The 17,420-nt window shown below is 43.8% G+C and overlaps 1 protein-coding gene across 1 annotated transcript in view; it reads right to left on the bottom strand.

Annotated features, from left to right (window-relative positions):
- Positions 1-13,546, bottom strand: part of LOC140482713 (calcium uniporter protein, mitochondrial-like) — a 157,418-nt gene extending 143,872 nt beyond the window's left edge. Inside the window, exon 1 of the mRNA XM_072580295.1 lies at positions 13,293-13,546. Coding sequence (XP_072436396.1) covers positions 13,293-13,373 — 81 coding nt within the window. The 5' untranslated portion in view covers positions 13,374-13,546. The remainder of the gene's footprint in view (positions 1-13,292) is intronic.
- Positions 13,547-17,420: the final 3,874 nt, after the last annotated feature.

Raw genomic sequence — 17,420 nt, 5'->3', positions numbered from 1 at the left:
TCAGCCTCTCACTGTAGCTCAGATCCTCCAATCCTGGCAACATCCTTTTCTGAATCCTTTCAAGTTTCACAACATCTTTCACAACATAGGAAGGAGAACAGAATTGCACGCAATATTCCAACAGTGGCCTAACCAATGTCCTGTACAGCCGCAACATGACCTCCCAACTCCTGTACTCAATACTCTGACCAATAAAAGAAAGCATATCAAATGCCTTCTAAACTATCCTAACTACCTGCGACTCCACTTTCAAGGAGCTATGAACTTGCACTTCAAGGTCTCTTTGTTCAGCAACACTCCCTAGGACCTTACCATTAAGTGTATAAGTCCTGCTAAGATTTGCTTTCCCAAAATGCAGCACCTCGCATTTATCTGAATTAAACTCCAGCTGCCACTTCTCAGCCCATTGGCCCATTTGGTCAAGATCCTGTTGTAATCTGAGGTAACCCTCTTCGCTGTCCAATACACCTCCAATTTTGTGTCATCTGCAAACTTACTAACTCTGTGGGAAGCTCGGGAAATGTTTGCTGGGCCCCTTACTGAGATAGTTGTATCATGGATACTCACAGGTGAGGTAGTGGATGACTGGAGGTTGGTTAACGTGGTGCCACTGTTTAAAAAAGGTGGTAAGCAAAAGCCAGGGAACTATAGATTGGTCAGCCTGATATCGGTTGTGGGTAAGTTGTTGGAGGAAATCCTGAGGAACAGGATGTACATGTATTTGGAAAGGCAAGGACTGATTAAGGATAGTCAACATGGCTTTGTGCATGGAAAATCATGTCTCACAAACTTGATTGAGATTTTTGAAGCAGTAACAAAGAGGATCGACGACGGCAGAGTGGTAGACGTGATCTATATGGACTTCAGTAAGGCATTCGACAAGATTCCTTATGATAAACTGGTTAGCAAGGTTAGATCTCATGGAATACAGGAGGAACTAACTATTTGGATACAGAACTAGCTCAAAGGTAGAATACAGACTAGAGGTCTGAAAAGGATTGGTACTGGGTCCACTACTTTTCGTCATTTGTATTAATTTAGATGTGAACATAGGAGATACAGTTAGTAAGTTTGCAGATGACACCAAAATTGGAGATGGACAGTGAACAAGGTTACCTTAGAGTACAACGGGATCTTGATCAGATGGGCCAATGGGCTGAGGAGTGGCAGACGGAGTTTAATTTAGATAAATGTGAGGTGCTGCATTTTGGAAAGGCAAATCAGAGCAGGACTTATATACTTAATGGTAAGGTCCTGGGGAGTGTTACTGAACGAAGAGACCTTGGAATGCAGGTTCATAGCTCCTTGAAAGTAGTCACAGTATATAGGATAGTGAAGGCAGCGTTTGGTATGCTTTCCTTTATTGGTCAGAGCATTGAGTATAGGAGTTGGAAGGTCATGCTACGGCTGGAGAGGACATTAGTTCGGCCACTTTTGGAACATTGTGTGCAATTCTGGTCTCCTTTCAATCAGAAGGATATTGTGAAACTTGAAAGGGTCGAGAAAAGATTTACAAGGATGTTGCCAGGGAGCTATAGGGAGAGATTAAATAGGCTGGGGCTGTTTTCCCTGGAGTGTCGGAGGCTGAGGAGTGACCTTATGGAAGTTTATAAAATCATGAGGAGCGTGGATAGGGTAAATAGACAAGGTATTTTCCTGGAGTTGGAGGAGTCCAGAACTAGAGGGCATAGGTTAGGGTTGTATTAAGATATAAAAGGGACCGAAGGGACAGCTTTTTCCAGAGGATGGTGCGGTGTATGGTATGAGCTGCCAGAGGAAGTGGTGGAGGCTGGAACAATTACAGCATTTAAAAGGCATATGGATGGGTATATGAACAGGAAGGGACCTGGTCCAAGTGCTGGTAAATGGGACTAGATTAATTTAGGATACCTGGGTTAGCATGAACAAGTTGGACCAAAGGGTCTGCTTCCATGCTGTACTTCTCTATGACTCAATGCTCAAGGTGCTTCCATACGCTTTAATGCTCCCAAAGCAGTTCCACATGTATTCGACTGCAAGTCAAATATCAAAATGTCAGAACATGTTAATATACAGCGAGCAGGATTCACTAAAAATGAACCTCGCAGCTGCTAATCTTAGCAGTCATGGCAGTCTGATACTCTTTATCCAACTGGGCTGGATCCTTGCTTCAAGCTAGTGGAGTATAAAAATATTATTGGTCTTGAATCCTCTTCAACACTGAAGTGTTCAATAGGGATCCAGACAATGTGTTTTCAAAATACCAGCTTTCCACAGGGCCGCATTTATGGTCCTTGTACTCAGAAAACATTTAAGTAAATTGTGACATTAACACATATCAAAATAGATGCTGCCCTGATCAAAATTGATCAACAACTCCACAGTCATACAGCATGGAAACAGACCCTTCTGTCCAACTAGTCCACACCAACCATGCTCCCAAACTAAACTAGTCCCACCTGCCTGCCCTTGACCTGCATCCCTCCAAACCTTTTTTATTCATGAACCTATCCAAATATCTTTTAAAACGTTGTTACTGTACCTGCATCCACCACTTTCTCTGGCAGTTAATTCCATACATAAACCACACTGGGATATAAAAATGTCCCTTGTAACCTTTTTAAATCCTTTCTTCAAAGATATTAAAAAGATATTTAAAGCATTAGGATCTGAGTGTTTGGCACTGCAGTTTTTATTTTTAATGGTTGCTCAAAAGAACTCCATTACCTTTTGCCTGCATATCCTTTTCACAGACTATTTTTCACGATAGTCAAGAGACAGTAACTTTATTTACATCACACATGAATCAAGAAAGGAGTTTACTCAAAATATTTGCTGAACATTATTTTAAACTGGGAATATATGGATTAAAATATATTGGTAACCAATGATTCTATCCAAAACAGATTTTCTTTTGCTAACATGATATTAGCTCATTCAGTTTTAAAGCTATTGGTTTCAGTACTAGAAATTGATCAACAACTCATGTGTGGAGTTTGCACGTTCTCCCCGTGTCTGCGTGGGTTTCCTCCGGGTGCTCCGGTTTCCTCCCACAGTCCAAAGATGTGCAGGTCAGGTGAATTGGCCATGCTAAATTGCCCGTAGTGTTAGGTAAGGGGTAAATGTAGGGGTATGGGTGGGTTACGCTTCAGCGGGTCGGTGTGGACTTGTTGGACCGAAGGGCCTGTTTCCACACTGTAATGTAATCTAAAATCTAATCTAATCTAAATTAACTGCCAATAGGAAAGTTCCACTATAATCTCAGTCATCAATTTATCCTGATTAAGTTTAGTGATTAAACTATATTCATTCTGGTCAAAGCTGGAAGTACGGTGGGCAGCACGGTGGCACAGTGGTTAGCACTGCTGCCTCACAGCGCCAGAGACCCGGGTTCAATTCCCGCCTCAGGTGACTAACTGTGTGGAGTGCAATCCAAAGATGTGCAGGTCAGGTGAATTGGCCATGCTAAATTGCCCATAGTGTTAGGTTAGGGGTATGGGTGGGTTGCGCTTCGGCGGGGCGGTGTGGACTTGTTGGGCCGAAGGGCCTGTTTCCACACTGTAAGTAATCTAATCTAATCTAAACTTTGGGCGGCACAGTGGCTCAGTGGTTAGCAGAGCTGCCCCACAGCTCCAGGGTCCCAGGTTCAATTCCAGTCTCAGGCAACTGTCTGTGTGGAGTGTGCACATTCTCCCTGTGTCTGCGTGGGTTTCCTCCAGGTGCTCCAGTTTCCTCCGACATGAATTGGCCATGCTAAATTGCCCATAGTGTTAGGTGCATTAGTCAGAGGGAAATGGGTCTGGGTGGGTTACTCTTTAGAGGGTCGATGTGGACTGGTTGGGCCCAAGGGCCTGTTTCCACACTGTAGGGAATCTAATCTAATCAAAAGACGATTCAGATCAGTTCATTTGAGGATGGCAATGATGTCTGAAATCCTGAAATTGAACCCACTACTTCACATGGGTGCATTGTCACTTATTTACATATAATTGCAAAGGACCCACTCTGTAATCCATCCTCAGGAGAATTCATACTCTCAACAAACAGTATTTCAATTCCATCTCAAACATCAAAAACTTTAAGTACAACAAACTTTTATCCACTCACCTCCATAACCAGCGCTCCTCAAACATTCCAGAAGATTCCCCTGGCCTCGGAACCTATTCCACCATTAGCCATGCGACTGATGCAGCTACCACCCCCACACTGATTGATTATGTCACTTCAGCCCCCATCATGGCCGCTCCCACAACCACTTCCACCCCTCACAATTCCTCATGCATCACACCTGACATCACTGATGCCCTTCACATCATCACTGATGCCACATGCTCAGTGACTTCCGCCACCCCTACTGCCGTGGTCACCACCACTTCCGCCCCCACCAGCGCCACTCACCTGCATTCTGCTGACATGCCCCCCATAGACCCCACTGTCACTATCCCCACTCCCCAGAACCCCGAGGGGAACACTACCCCTGCTCATGACTCCACCCCCATTTCCCCCCACCATCTCACCCACTCCAGTTACAGGTTCCGCCCCCACTCCCAGCTCTACACCCAGACCAGATCCCAGCTCCCAGCCCTGCCGAGTTTTCACCATCCCTCCAGACCTCCCCCTCACTGAGGACGAATGATCAGTCCTCAGCAAAGGACTCACCTTCATCCCCCTCCATCCACGCATCAATGAATTTAATACACGCCGTGATGTCGAACAATTCTTCCGTCGTCTCCGCCTCCGAGCTTACTTTCACAATCAGGACTCCCGCCCACCTTCCGAGGACCCCTTTGCCCACCTCCAACACACTGCATCCACCTGGACACCCCGCACTGGCCTATTACCTGCCCTCGACCTCTTCATTTCCAACTGCCGCCGGGACATTAACCGCCTCAACCTGTCCAACCCCCTCCCCCACTCCAACCTCTCACCCTCACAACGCGGAGCCCTCTAATCCCAACCTCACCATCAAGCCAGCGGATAAAGGGGGCGCAGTGGTAGTCTGGCGCACTGACTTGACACTGAAATTTTTTACAAACCCACCGACTCCCACAGCTACCTGGATTACACCTCTTCTCACCCTACCTCTTGCAAAAATGCCATCCTGTATTCCCAATTCCTCCGTCTCCGCCAGATCTGCTCGCAGGAGGTCCAGTTCCACCACAGAACACACCAGATGGCCTCCTTTTTTAGAGACCGCAATTTCCCTTCCCACGTGGTTAAAGATGCCCTCCAACGCATCTCGTCCACATGTCGCACCTCCGCCCTCAGACCCTACCCCTCCAACCGTAACAAGGACAGAACGCCCCTGGTGCTCATCTTCCACCCGACCAACCTTCGCATAAACCAAATCATCCACTGACATTTCTGCCACTTCCAAACAGACCCCACCACCAGGGATATATTTCCCTCCCCACCCCTTTCCGCCTTCCGCAAAGACCGTTCCCTCCGTGACTACCTGGTCAGGTCCGCGCCCCCCTACAACCCACCCTCCAATCCTGGCACTTTCCCCTGCCACCGCAGGAACTGTAAAACCTGCACCCACACCTCCTCCCTCACCTCTTTGCAAGGCCCTAAAGGAGCCTTCCACATCCAAAGTTTTACTTGCACATCCACTAATATAATTTATTGTATCCGTTGCTCCCGATGTGGTCTCCTCTACATTGGGGAGACTGGACGCCGCCTAGCAGAGCGCTTTAGGGAACATCTCTGGGACACCCGCACCAATCAACCACACCGCCCCATGGCCCAACATTTCAACTCCCCCTCCCACTCTGCCGAGGACGTGGAGGTCCTGGGCCTCCTTCACCGCCGCTCCCTCACCACCAGACGCCTGGAGGAAGAACGCCTCATCTTCCCCCTCAGAACACTTCAACCCCAGGGCATTAATGTGGACTTCAACAGTTTCCTCATTTCCCCTTCCCCCAGCTCACCCTAGTTCTAAACTTTCAGCTCAGCACTGTCCCCATGACTTGTCCGGATTTGTCCTATCTGCCTATCTCCTTTTCCACCTATCCACTCCACCCTCTCCTCCCTGACCGATCACCTTCATCACCTCCCCCATTCACCTATTGTACTCTATGCTACTTTCTCCCCACCCCCACCCTCCTCTAGCTTATCTCTCCACGCTTCAGGCTCACTGGCTTTATTCCTGATGAAGGGCTTTTGCCCGAAACGTCGATTTCGAAGCTACTTGGATGCTGCCTGAACTGCTGTGCTCTTCCAGCACCACTAATCCAGAAGCTGGTTTCCAGCATCTGCAGTCATTGATTTTACCTCACTTATTTACATAGTTTCACAAGTGACAATAAATTTAAATCTACAGCAATTACATTTACTACTCAATGCAGTTATAAAAGAATAGCAACCAGTAACAGTTTGCAATGCAATAAACAGAAGCTATCCATTTTGATCTGGATGCATGTTTCTAGTATATAAAAAAAAATGTTTTAAGTACTTACATTTTCCCCTCTCTTCCCCAACCCCTGCAAACAAAGATTGATGGTATGGGAGATTGAGCTCAACACGAAACAATATCTCAGAGAATACTTAACACATCAAGGCAAATGAATCAGAAACAAAGCAAATTATACTGTTTGGAAGTGGAGTCAAGTTCATTATCGTTGCTTAATAGATGCAAATTCTAATCAGATTTCTCATAATTGAATTACAATTATAAGGCTATAAAATGCAGGTTTATTTTGAACAGTCTTATTTAAATAGATACAGGGGTGCAGAGCAGAAGAAAAACTGATCTTTCCCCAGGATGGCAAACATGCTTCCTTAGGGGCTTGTGACTAAGTGGTAGCGACAGCTGAACTATTCTGTCAGTAGCAGTTGGATGGAAGAGAGTTAGGGTAATTGGAGAAGGTGAGGAAAGAATACTGAATCCAAAATGACATGGCTTTCAGGAACCACAAAATCAATGCACCATGGCCTGAATTTGCTGAATGCTAATGCACATCCACAATGTACTAGCATTATAGGCAGAAATTCCAGCAATTAACGTATTAATTCAATCCCGCCATAACTCACGAGGGCTTCGAAGCAACTCCAGAGATAACTGCTTGAAAAGGTTCAAAAGCTAATTATGATACTCCACCTCTTAATTAAAACCAATATCAAGACCTGGCCTGCTGAATTACCGTCAACGTAATCCCTACTGAGACATTTACAGAAAGGCACTGGAGGGCTCAGAATCAGGGGAACAGGTATTGATCGCAAGAACTTAATAAAAAGAGTCATACTGGACTTGAAACGTTAACTCTGTTTCTCTCTCCACAAACGCTGCTGACTTTCTCCAGCATTTTGTTTGCTTCAAACTTCTAGCATCTGCAATATTGTGCTTTAATTCTCAACATCCGTTCTGTCAGTCTGCCTCAGAATCTGGTATGCCTCAATAAGATCACCTCTCTTTCCTGTTTTTAAACTTCAACCCTTTGGCAATAAAGGCCATAATCCCAGCTGCCTTCTTAACCACTTGCTGACTTCATTACATAATAACTGCTGTCATCGTCACGAGTCAGACTAGATGTAGGGAGGGTGCTTCCACTGAGTTGCGGAGTCTAGGAACCAGGGATCACAGTCTGAGGATAAGGAGTAGTCATTTAGAACTGACATGAGAAAAAATTCCTTCACTCAGAGGTTAGTCAACTAATGGAACTCACTACCACAGAAGGCTGGAGGCCAAGTCACTGATTACATTCAAGGAAAAGATTGATAACTTTCTAAGATGTTGAAAGGCATCAAGACGTAGAGGGAGAAAGCAGCAATATGGCATTGAGAGAGAGGATGAGCCATGATCGTATTGAGTGGTAGAGCAGGCTTGAAGGGCCAAATGGCCTATTGCCTGTCTCATTCCTATGTTTCTATAGTAACAGCACAGTGCTCAGCATTATTTGTACATAAACGGTACAGCAGCTTCATACAAGGAACAGGCACATGGTTAAATATCCGAAAAATCTTCAAGTCGTGCTGCTCTGCCATTAAGCTTCACAAAGCCAAAAAGGACTTCTCCTGTCTAATACACCATGAATGGCAAGATTTTGGGTGCTTCGTACAGCAAATATGAACTAAACTTGCCATAATACATTAGCCTTGGCTTTTCAAATCTAAATACTCTTATCAAAACATGTAGGAGTAAACCCATCTACTGGCACTCACTGTTAGATACGCAGCTGCTGAAAAATCTGAATCAGGAAAGTATTCAATTGCCCAGCAGCTGCCAGAGGCAACAATTTCCTGATTTGCTCTGCTCTGAAGTATTAAATCTGTTAACTAATGAGAACAATATCTGAACAAGCAAGTTCTGGTTTCTTCCCCACTGCAGTGAGGGAACTAAGGAATCCAGTGCCTGACTCCATAAGCAACTCCATAACTAAATTATTGAGCGATTAGATTAGATTCCCTACAGTGTGGAAACAGGCCCTTCAGCCCAACATGTCCACACTGACCCTCCGAAGAGCCACCCAGATCCATTCCCCTACATTTACTCCGGACTAATCCACCTAACACTACAGGCAATTTAGCAAGGCCAATTCGCCTGACCTGCACATCTTTGGACTGTGGGAGGAAACCAGAGCACCCGGAGAAAACCCACACAGACACGGGGCAAACTCCACACGGACAGTCGCCCGAGGCGGGAATTGAACCCAGGTTAAGATCATTAAAACTGAGAAGTGTAACTTAAATGGATCAATTCAATGCCAAACCAGGTATGGAAAGAGAGAAGGAAAATACTGACTTGATTCAGAAAGGAAAAAAAGACAAAAGTTTTAAAAAATAGTTTAAGTTTGTTACTTTCAGAGTCTCTAACTAATACCACCTGATGAGGTGATAACTGTTCACTTGCAATGCCAGAAAGGTTGTCAGGCAGTAAAAAAAATAGCAATCACACTGTTTAATGAATGCTTAAAATGATCAAGGTCTTTTTTTCAATCTGGAGGCTAGTTTAGTTTGCATCTACTGCTGAAATTCAACAACTCCATGACCCTCAATGAATCTGAATACCAAGACAGTTTGGGAACTGCTGATTTCAAGGCCAAGGCAGGAATATGCATCTCAGATTGTGTTTAACCACATGCCTACCCCTCACATAAGGGTTGCTGTAGTATTTATACATAAATAGCCACAACTAATCACACCAGTATTTGGAGCGCACAATCTTGTCCTAGTGTGCAGCCAACCACACTGCTCAGGCTCGTCTCGAGAGAAAAGTGATTCCATCTGGTGGGACAGGGCAGAACACAGAGCTGTAACTGTAGCTTTAGAACTAAATTCATTAGAATGATGTCAGAAGCTACATCTTCAAACAAAACGTTGTGGAAATCTGGAACAGTCTTCTCTAAAAGAAAACTACCAAAGCCAGTTCAATTGAAAATGTCAAAGTCTAAATGGATAGATTGCTAAGTAGGTATCAAGGTTTACAAAATCAAGGAGAGTAAATGGAGTTAATAAAAGGAACGAATATATAGGTCAGCAATGACCTAACGGAATTGCAGATGAGCCTTAAGAGACTCTGAATGGGTAACTCCAAGTATTCAGGTGGATCATTTCTAAAGATCACTGGGGAGGGAGAGAGAATGGTACTAGTCATGGGGAAAGTCAAAAGGGAATGATGGAAGAAGCAAAAGAGGGTTTATCCTTTCAGTTAAAAGTGGAATTTTCAGCAGCTTGGTGGCACACCACGTATCTGTAGAGGCAGCCAAAAGATTGGTAAGAAATTGGCTGATGCTCATTTAGAGCATAGACCCTTCAGCCCTCGATATTGCGCCAACCTGTGAAAATAATCTGATGCCCATCTAACCTACACCGTTCCATTATTATCCATATGTATGTACTTTGCACATTTAAATGCCCTTAACATTGGCAAGCATATTACTATTGCAAGGTAAAAACAATGACTGCAGATGCTGAAAACCAAATACTGGATTAGTGGTGCTGGAAGAGCACAGCAGTTCAGGCAGCATCCAACGAGCAGCGAAATCAACGTTTCGGGCAAAAGCCCTTCATCAGGAAGGCAGACCATTCCACACCCCTACTATTCTAAGTGAAGAAACCACCCCTAATATCTGTCCTAAATCTATCACCCCTCTATTTGTCCTTTCATAATTGCATTTGTGAAAATGCAGCCTGGATGTGAGAACACAATTGTCATAAAAAGAGGAAGAGTTCTTATCATGCAGTCAAAAGATTAGAATAAGCTATCCCTAGCTCATTAGAATGTGCTGTTGTCTGTGAATTTCTCCTACTTGAAGTAAATTATAGCACTTGGGAGAGCATTGGATGCTGAAGGTGCACCATTTTCACCACTTTATTTCAACTGGATTAAGAATTAGCACATGGGAGAGCAGGATCTCAAAACTTTACACAAAAAATACATTTTTATCAGCAAATACCACATTGTCTCCTGGTTGATACCGATGTTGAGATGCTTATTTTAGAGATTCAGCCAACAAATACAACTAGTTCATTTCGCAGCAAAGTCGTGTCAAATTGTAATTTCAGAGAAAGTAAAAGTTTGTTTAGCTCCTTTTGTTATATAAGGCAACTTGAAATATTCTTTATCTAAATGGGGAATAAGCAGTCTTTTAAACCTAAAAGTAACACCCAATACACGTCTTGACAAGTTTGTGTTTGTTAAAGTTTCTAAACCTGATTTAAGTGTTGCAAGATTAAAGAGGCAATGTGGGGAAAGACCACTGCCTGAGGTCTTTCTGCTGAAGTTAAATGGGGTCTGTTTAGTTCTCAGACCCTCTTGGCATGTTAATTACATATAAACTGAATCTTGCACAAGAGATGCCTTTGATCTGTTTTAGAGTCAAATGCCAATATTTGTTTGTTTCCTTGATATGCTACAGTACAGAATCAAACTGCATTTGTGACTATGTATGTATATACAAATAAAAAGATATTTATGATTAAAGCATATATTTGAATTAAAAAATTAAAAATTAAAAATAATCAAACCGAATGGGTAAATCATGATAGCCGTTTTACGATTCTTATCTTCTCAAGTAGAATTTTACAAAAAGAAACACTTGCAGTTTTACAGTTCACTGCACTGATTTTAATCTACTGTATTGTACATTGCTAAGCTTCAGAAGTCTAAGATTAGAGGTCTAGCAATGGGACCAGTCTCTCTCATACAGTCACCACAGTCACATATTCAATACATCAGACAAAGTTGTGACTGTTACTAGATCTGGTTTCAGTATTAAGTCCCTGCCCTGACAAGGACAGTTTACTTGTGGGGAAAAAAAAATGGACTCCCTCAAAAACTCGTGGCATTTTATTTCTGAAACTGCTGACAGCACGGAAGCTTGTGCAAATCATCTGACTTTCAAAAGGAAATAGGTTTCTTTTTCTAAATGTAAACAAATCAAGTAAACGCCCGAATATAGCTGTTGCTAGCAAGGTTGAACATGTAAAAATTAACTATCCGGATTACTTTTCACACTCACTTTGTGTCTGAATAGATATTTTGTTTTCATTCAGTTCAGACACAAACCCAGCAAGGCCTCATCAGGAGCATCAGTTAAAAGACTAGCAGCTTGTTAACTCTCTCCCTACCAGAGGGGAGTTGGATAGCTCCAGGATTGAGGGAGAGATAGGAAATCTCTACGAACTTTAGCTTAAATCCCGGGCCACTATCTCTGTACTCACCATTGGGACTTCATATCCCAAGTAATCAGTACAGCAGTGAATGTTAATGACAAATATCACAGTGTGTCTCAGTGTATCACAGTGTGCTAGTGTTAATGTGGGTGTACAAGATACTGGTGAGACCACATCTGGAGTACTGTGAACAGTTTTCAGCCTCTTATTTAAGGAAAGATACCAGTTAATTTGAGGCAATTCAGAGAAGGTTCAGTAAGATGAACCCTAGTGTGGAAGAATTGTCTTATGAGCAAAGGCCAAACAGATTGGAACTCTACTCAGTGCAGTTTAGAAGAATGAGAGGTGATTGACAGGGTAAACACTGAGAGGATATTACCCCTCATGGGAGAGTCTAGGACCAGAGGGCATAGTTTCAGAATAAAGGGATGCTGATTTCTTCTCTCAGAGTGTTGAGTGTATTTGGAATTCCTTCCATGTGTTAGTGAGAGAGAGCGCGAGTGAGAGAGGAGAGAGATTGTGTTAGTGTGTGTGTAAGGGTGTTAGTGTTAGTGTGAGCGTGTAAGGGTGTGTTAGTGAGTGTGCGCGCGCAAGCATGTGTTAGTGAGAGTGTGTGTAAGGGTGTAGTACTGTGTGTAAGAGTGTTAGTGTGAGCATGTAAGGGTGTGTGTATAAGATTGTTAGTGAGTGTGTTTGTGTGTGTGTAAGGGTGTTACTGCGAGAGTGTGTGTAAGAGTGTGTGTGTAAGCGTTAGTGAGAGTGAATGTGTCAGGGTGTGTTAGTGTGAGCGTGTGTGTGTAAGGGTGTTAGTGTGAGCATGTAAGGGTGTGTGTGAATGGGTGTTAGTGAGCGTGTGTAAGGGTGTTACTGTGAGAAAGTGTGTGTGTGAGAGAGAGAGAGAGAGAAAGAGACAGAGAGAGAGAGAAAGGGCGTGTTAGGGTGTATGTATCTGTCTGTGTATAAACTCTCAGTATCTCTCCAGGACAGGCTGTCGCTCTCTGGGATGTGGGTCTAAGACACTTTGCACTCAAAGTCCATCCTCTTCAAGCTGCTCTCCGGGTTGTGTGTGTGTGTGTGTGTGTGTGAGTGTGAGAGAATCTGTCTGTGTTCATCGCCAGCTGTATGTGTGTATGGGTCTGTATGTGTGTGTCGCTGTCTGTGTGTGTCTTTCTCTCTGTATCTGTCTGTATGTGTCTCTGCCTCTGTGTGTGTGTGTCTCTCTCTCTCTCTCTGTCTCTGCCTGCGTGTTTGTGTCTCTCTCTCTCTGTGTCTGTGTCTGTCTCTGTCTCTGTGTGTTTGTGTCTGTCTGTGTGTCTGTCTCTGTGTGTTTGTGTCTGTCTGTGTGTCTGTGTGTGTGTGTCTCTCTCTCTCTCTCTCTGCCTGTGTGTTTGTCTCTGTCTCTGTGTGTGTGTGTGTGTGTGTCTCTCTCTCTCTCTCTCTCTCTCTGCCTGTGTGTTTGTGTCTCTGTCTCTCTCTGTCTCTGCCTGCGTGTTTGTCTCTGTATCTCTCTGTGTCTGTCTGTGTGTGTGTGTGTGTCTCTCTCTCTCTCTCTCTCTCTGCCTGTGTGTTTGTCTCTGTCTCTCTCTGTGTCTGTGTGTGTGTCTGTCTGTCTCTCTGTCTCTGTCTCTGTCTCTGCCTGTGTGTTTGTCTCTGTCTCTCTCTGTGTCTGTCTGTCTGTGTGTGTGTGTGAATGTACTCACCGTGGTCTCCCTCCTCCTGCCCAGTCCAGCCTGCCTTCTGACTGGGATCCACACATTGCAGACTCTCCGACACAGAGACATGTCTCTGTCCTTCCTGCGGGATACTTTCCACCGCGCGAATGTTTTTTGTTAATATCCGCCGCTCGGTGTGTTTTCCTCTCCCTTACTCCTCCTTCCCACCACACCCACTCCTTTCATTTCCTCCCACTCCCTCTCTCTCTCTCTCTCTGTTTCTGCGCTGAATGTCAGAGAGAGATCGCAGGGCAGGAAGCAGTCCCACCCGCACACTCCGAAACGGGCTGATAATTTTGGAGCCAAATTGTGAATCTGACTTAGAAACGAAGTGAAGCGACCTCTGCTGCTCCTTGTTCATTAAAACTCTCTCTCCCCCAGTTTTCACTGCCACGGCTGTAAACCCCACACTTAGTGTTCAGAGGGACCCCACTATTCTTCTGCATAAAAATCACATCAAATTAGCATGCACTTACAGCAAATGGACTAAAATAAAAAAAAACTGATGCCTAAGATCAAACAAAAACACAAATTGCTGGAGAAAGTTAGCAGCATCCTTAGACAGAAAACAGAGTTAAGGTTCAGTGACCCTTCTTTAGAACAGGAAGCAGCTAGGACCATTGTCACTATCGTCACCATCCTGGTGCCAAAGAAAAGTGAGGCAATGTGCCTTAATCAGGTGGTTCTGGTGCCGGTGGCTCTGACATTCAGCATTATGAAGTGCTTTGAGAGATTAGTAATGGCACACATCAACTTTAGCCTTCCAGATTACCTTGGTCCAATACAATCCATCTACTGTTGCAATAGGTCCATGGTAAACACCATCTCCCTGACCCTACACCCAATCCTGGAATATCTGGATAACTAACACACCTATGTAATTTACTGATTTAAGCTCTGCCTTCAATACCATAATTCCAACCAAACTCAGCTCCAAACTCCGAGACCTAGGACTCTGCTCCATCCTCTGCAACTGGACCCTTGACTTCCTGACCCACAGACTGCAATCAGTAACAATAGGTGACAATTCCTCCTCCACAATAATCCTCAATACTGGGGCCCCACAAGGCTGTGTGCTCAGCACCTTACTGTACCCCCTGTACACTCACAACTGCCTGGGCCAAATTCAGCTCTAACTCCATTTACAAATTTGCTGATGACACCACTGTAGTGGGTCAGATCACAAACAACAATGAGACAGAGAACAGGAAAGAGATGGAGAGCTTAAGTGGCAGAGTGTGAAGACAACAGTATCTCCTTCAATGTCAAAAGAATGAAGGAGCTGGTCATCGACTTCAGGAAGTAGAATGGAGGACACACCCAGTCTGTGTCAATGGTGCTGAGGTGGAAGTGGTCAAAAGCTTCAAATTCGTGGGAGTGAATATCACCAGCGATCTATCCTGGTCCATGCATGTCATGTGAGAGTCAAGAAAGAACAGCAACATTTCTATTTCCACAGAAGGCTAAGGAAATGTGTCATGTTCAGCATGACTCTTACCAATTTCTGTAGAAGCACCTTAGAAAACATCCTCTCTGGATGCATCACAGCTCAGAATGGCAACTGCTGTACCCAAGAGTGCAAGAAATTACAGAGAGTTGTGAACACAGCCCAGTCCATCACGAAAACCAGCCTTCCATCTGTCTACACTTCCTGCTGCTTCAGGAAAGTAGCCGACATATTCAAAAACCCCTCCCATCCCGATTATACTCTCTTCCATCTGGCAGGAGACAGAAAAGCTTGAAAACACATACCAACAGATTCAAGGACAGCATTTTCCCCATTGTATCCCGACCTGTCATATGTCAGATTTGATCTTTCTCTGCACCTTCTCTGTAGCTGTAACACTTTTCTGCATGATGTACTTATGTATGGTATGATTTGCCTGGATAGCACGCAAAACAATACTTTTCACTGTATTTCAGCACATGTGACAATAATAAATCAAAATAAATCAAATAGGAAAGGGTGGTATATCACTGGACCTGAAAGTTAACTCTGCTTTCTCTCCACAGGTGCTGCCAGATCTGCTGAGTTTCTCCAGCTATTACTGTTTTTGTTACAGCATATGGACTGTTGGCTTTTATTGCATGGGAGTGGAGTATAAAATTAAGAAAGTCTTGCTACAATTGTCCAGACTATTTGCAAAATTGCTTTTAGACTATTTTATATTCGGGGCTAATGTATTTGTGCACAAGAAAAACACTGTTAGCTTCCTTAAAAACCTTACTCCAAATCTACAAAAAAAACCAATAGCCAATCTTTTTTTCAATATTAAATCAAACTACCTGAGGAACATAAGAACAGGAGTCGGCCATTTGATCTTGCTCCACCTCTCAATAAGATCATGGCTGATCTGGTTGCGATTTCAACTCCACTTTCTTGTCTGCTGTTTACAACCCTTAACTCCCACATCTATCAAACATGTATCCAATTCAGCCTCGAATTAATTCAGAAACTGCTTTCCTGGAGCTGATAATTTCACCAACGACCCTTACTAAGAGAAAAGAAAATTCTCCTCATTACCATCTGAAAAGGGAAACTTGTTATTGTTAAATTGTGTCCCATAGTTCTGGTCTCCCTGATAAGAGAAAACATCCTTCCATTATCCACTCTATCAAGTACCTTCAGGATCCTATTTGTAAATGTAATCTAGGATAAGATCATCTCCCATTCTTTTAAATTCCACTGAGTAAAGGCCCACATTATCTGACTTTTCTTCATTGGATGTGCCTTTCATTCTAGGACTGAGTTTGAGTGAACATTTTCTGAACTGCTTCCAAAGCAATTATATGTTTTTCCAATAAAGGCCAAAATTGTACAGTTCCCCAAGTGTGGTCTCACTAAGGCCCTGTACCGCTACAGCACCAACTTTCCTATTTCAGTGTCCTTGCAGTGTATCACAAAATCAGCATACAGTTCCAGCAAGAGACTGCATGCTAACTTTGGAATTTATGTGCCAATACACACACATCTCTCTGTAGCTCTGGGTTCTGCAGTCTCTTTTCATGTAAATAATAAACTGCATTTCTCTTCTTCCTGCCAACCTGGGCATGTGCTCGCTTTTCCACGTTATATACACATGCCAAATCTTTACCCATTCACTTAACATATCTATACGCCTTTGCAGACTCTCCACCTCCTTTTAACATCTCTTAGCCATCTTGGTGTCATCAGCAGATTTAGCCACTGAAATAAAGTAGCATAGTGATTGTGTGGTATAACATATTATCGAATCTGAAAATCTTCATTGCGCATCTTTTGCTACACATGCTGTAGTAGTTAATTAAAGGCACACTAAATCTGTGAAGCAGATCCTTTTGAGACACCAGGCATTGTTTAAGAGAGACCATAGAGTCATTGGGTCATAGAGATGTACAGCACAGAAACAGACCCTTCGGTTCAACTTGTCCACGCTGACCAGATATCTTAACCTTATCTAGTCCCATTTGCCAACACTTGGCTCATATCTCTCCAAACCCTTCCTATTCATATACCCATCCAAATTCCTTTCAAATGTTGCAATTGTACCAGCCTCCACCACTTCCTCTGGCAGCTCATTCCATACACACACCACTCTATGTGTGCAAAAGTTGTCCCATAGGGCCCTTTTAAATTTTTCCCCTCTCACCCTAAACCTATGGCCTCTAGTTCTGAACACCCCCATCCCAGGGAAAATACCTTGTCTATTTATCCTATCCATGCCCCTCATGATTTTATAAACCTCTATAAGGTCACCCCTCAGCCTCTGACACTCCAGGGAAAACAGCCCCAGCATCTCCCTGTAGCTCAAACTCTTCAATCCTGGCAACATCCTTGTTAATCTTTTCTCAACTCTTTCAAGCTTCACAACATCCTTCCTATTGGACAGAGATTGGAATTGCACACAATATTCCAACAGTGGCCTAACCAATGTCCAGTCCAGCCACAACATGACCTCCCAACTCCTGTACTCAATACTCTGACCAATACAGGAAAGCATATTAAATGCCTTCTTCACTCCTATCTACCTGCAACTCTACTTTCAAGGAGCTATGAACCTGCACTCCAAGGTCTGTTTGTTCAGCAACACTCTCCAGGACCTTCCCGCTAAGCGTACAAGTCCTGCTCTGATTTGC

The sequence above is a fragment of the Chiloscyllium punctatum genome, chromosome 1 (assembly GCF_047496795.1).
Source record: "Chiloscyllium punctatum isolate Juve2018m chromosome 1, sChiPun1.3, whole genome shotgun sequence".
NCBI lineage: Eukaryota > Metazoa > Chordata > Chondrichthyes > Orectolobiformes > Hemiscylliidae > Chiloscyllium > Chiloscyllium punctatum.
This window is presented reverse-complemented; position numbering and strand designations above follow the sequence as displayed.